This window comes from Gavialis gangeticus, unplaced genomic scaffold, assembly GCF_001723915.1.
Source record: "Gavialis gangeticus isolate Ggan-Ray unplaced genomic scaffold, GavGan_comp1, whole genome shotgun sequence".
Lineage (NCBI taxonomy): Eukaryota > Metazoa > Chordata > Crocodylia > Gavialidae > Gavialis > Gavialis gangeticus.
This window is the reverse complement of record NW_017729032.1, coordinates 56,637,004-56,640,008: the sequence shown is the minus strand read 5'-3', so window position 1 is coordinate 56,640,008 and position 3,005 is coordinate 56,637,004. Positions and strand designations below refer to the sequence as shown.

General features: G+C 39.8%; 1 protein-coding gene across 13 annotated transcripts in view; it reads left to right on the top strand.

The window, feature by feature from the left end:
- SUPT20H (SPT20 homolog, SAGA complex component) overlaps positions 1-3,005 on the top strand; it is a 73,634-nt gene that overhangs the window by 10,615 nt on the left and 60,014 nt on the right. For all 13 annotated transcript variants that reach the window (XM_019524354.1, XM_019524349.1, XM_019524345.1 and 10 more), the window contains exons 2-4: positions 991-1,026; positions 2,133-2,191; positions 2,289-2,355. In XM_019524354.1, coding sequence (XP_019379899.1) covers positions 991-1,026; positions 2,133-2,191; positions 2,289-2,355 — 162 coding nt within the window. The remainder of the gene's footprint in view (positions 1-990; positions 1,027-2,132; positions 2,192-2,288; positions 2,356-3,005) is intronic.

Genomic DNA, 3,005 nt, shown 5'->3' with positions numbered 1-3,005 from the left:
AAGGTGTTCAATGTAGGTGCTTGAACCACCTCTGATGGCAGGCTATTCCAGACCTTGGGGGCTCAGACAGTAAAGAAATTCTTCCTTTTATCCAGCCTGAATTGGTCTTGCAGGAGTTTATAACTGTTCAACCTTGTCATCCCTTGGGGCACTCTGGTGAACAAATGTTCCCCCAGATACTGGTGGTCACCCCGATAAACTTATAGGTGGCCATCAGATCACCCCTGAGCCTGCTCTTTTCCAGGCTAAAGAGCCCCATAGCTCTCAGCCTGTCAGGAAGACAGACCTTACTATGACCTCTGATCATGCACGTGGCTCTTCTCTGGACTCTCTGAAGCTTCTCCAAATCCTTTTTGAATTGTGGAGCCCAAAACTGGATGCAGTACTCCAGCTGTGGCCTCACCAAGGCCGATTACAAGAGAATGACGTCCTGGGATTTGCTTGAGAAGCATCTATGGATGCAAGCCAGCATTTTGCTCACTTTACTAGCCGCAGCATCACACTGAAGGCTCGTGTTCATCTTGTGGTCTTCATATCTTGGTATGATAATCTATTTAATAGCCTCTCTTCAATAGCAGTGGCTTTTGTTTTGATTGCTTTCTTCCTTACAGGGCTTTCTGCTTCACCCCTGGTTGCAATCAAACAGCCCCACTCTCTCCTTGTTACTGCTCATCTGTGATACAGTAGACAGAAACGTGTAGTGGTGTAGGAGGAGATGTTCTAAGTATCAGCAGCCAGCGTGAAAACAGAGAATATTCTTTTCTACTTGGTACATTTAGTTGGTTTGAATTAAAACTTCTGCATACTCTATTTACATACTTTTACCAATGGACTGCATAAATCAGTTAAATCTAAACTACTGTAGAAATGTTCTGTAGTGGAATTGATTATTATTAATTAAGTCAAATGAGGTTCCGAATCTGTGTGAAAGTTCTGAATGGTAACTTTGTCATTTAACATGGTTTAAGGAAGTTATTTTAATTCTTACAGCAACAAGCTTTAGAACTGGCATTGGACCGTGCAGAGGTAAGGAGCAGTTAAGTTGTCTGTTACCATGAAAACAACATGTTATCCCATAAGAAATGGCTGTTTACAGTATTTTGTGCATTTATTTGTATACAAGTACACTTTTATAAATAAAACCTGACATTAGAGTTGCAAAATTGCCACTACAGTTTTGAAATCAGGCACAAAACCAACTTTTCCATTGTTCCCCATGATGAAAACAGGTCAGGCTTTAGTTCCTCTTTTATTAAAGCAAAATTATATGCCTTGAACTAATGGACTTTACATGGCTGCAAATCTTAAGAGTCTACAGGAATGTGTAACAAAACTTTGAGTAGCTATTGAGATCATACCAGATGAAAACCAATAAAGCAAGCAGTTCATGTTTTCACATCTGCACCAACATAAAATGCAGTGTTGAGTTTGAATATACAAAGAAATAGGGGGTGGGAATGGAAAGGATCCTGTCTTCGTTAAAATTACGTGTTGATTGATATTTAGTTTCCAGGGCACTAGATGTCGGATTTTATTTTTTACCTAAAGAAACTCCTACAAATCAAGGGCAGTATTTAGTCAGTCACTTCTATTAATTAAAGCTGCTGTATGTTTGCACTTACTTTTTGTTTTATTATTAGCTTCACATGGGTGAAGTAAAAACAGAAGTCCTCCCCCCACCTTTTTTTAAAGTAAATAAAGATGGTTGTACTCAGAGGGACTAAGCTGTAAAAGTTGCAAGTTACTGCACTTGCAGTTGGTTATGAGAATGGTTAAAAGAAAGTTTTTAAATTTCACTTGAAGTCATAGTACCGTAGATATGTTTGTTGGTTCAGAAATCATATCCAAGTCATGAAAGTGATTATGAACTGTAGCACTTCATTTCAGTTGGAATGAAAGCTACTTCTTAACTTGTAGCTAATAGAGGGAGTAATGTATCTAAGTAAATACCTCCTGCCTAGACTGTCTTGTAACAAGAACATCTTGTCCATTTGAAAAACTATATTTTGAGCCTCTTGTTAGCTGTGCGGTATAAAAAAACTCCTGTAATATTCTAAGTTAGTTTTAGTGCTAGAAAGGCTCTTCAGTGTACAAGTCACTGTAAAAAAAAAACTCTTGTTTTTCTCGTACAGTATATCATTGAAAGTGCCCGTCAGAGACCTCCCAAACGAAAATATTTATCCAGTGGAAGGTAGTAATTTTTCTATATATATCTTTTTTTCTTTATTTAACATAAATCTATTTAACATTTATTTAACCTGCCTTTTATGTTAATATCTTAATTTCAGAAAATCTGTGTTTCAAAAGCTGTATGATTTGTATATAGAAGAATGTGAGAAAGAGCCTGAGATAAAGGTAAGTGGAATTTATTTGTTAAGCCGCCATTCAGAGCTTTACAAATGGGTAAGCTTAGCAAATTGTTTTGAAGCAAGGGGCAGGCAGCGAATCATAGAAAATTAGGGGTGGAAGGGAGCTCGGGAGGTCATCTAGTCCAACTCTCTACTCAAAGCAGGACCATCTCCAACTATATCGTTCCAGCCAAAGCTTTGTCTAGCTGGGTCTTGAAAACCTCTAGTGATGGAGATTGCACCACATCTCTGGGTAACCTATTCCAATATTTTACTACCCTCCACATGAGAAAATTCTTTCGAATATCATACCTAAACTTCCCTTGCTGCAACTTGAGATGGTTGCTCCTTGTTCTGTCATCTGCCACTACCGAGAACAGTAGTTAAATCTAGGGGTGCACTGACAGAAATTTTTTGAGCCGATACCAATGGCTAATTTTTTACGATACCATATCAGCCAATACCAGTCTGATGCCGATATGCAGCCAGGCTGCTTAGAGACCAACGTCAGGCTGGTAAGTCTGGTGTGGGGAAGGGATGTTTGGATGGCAGATCAAGGCCCTGTGATGAGGAAGGGAGTGGGGCAGGGGCAGGTGACACAGTCGGGGCGGGGCGGTGCACGGGACAGAGCCCTGAGTAGCTCGTCTGGGTCGTGTG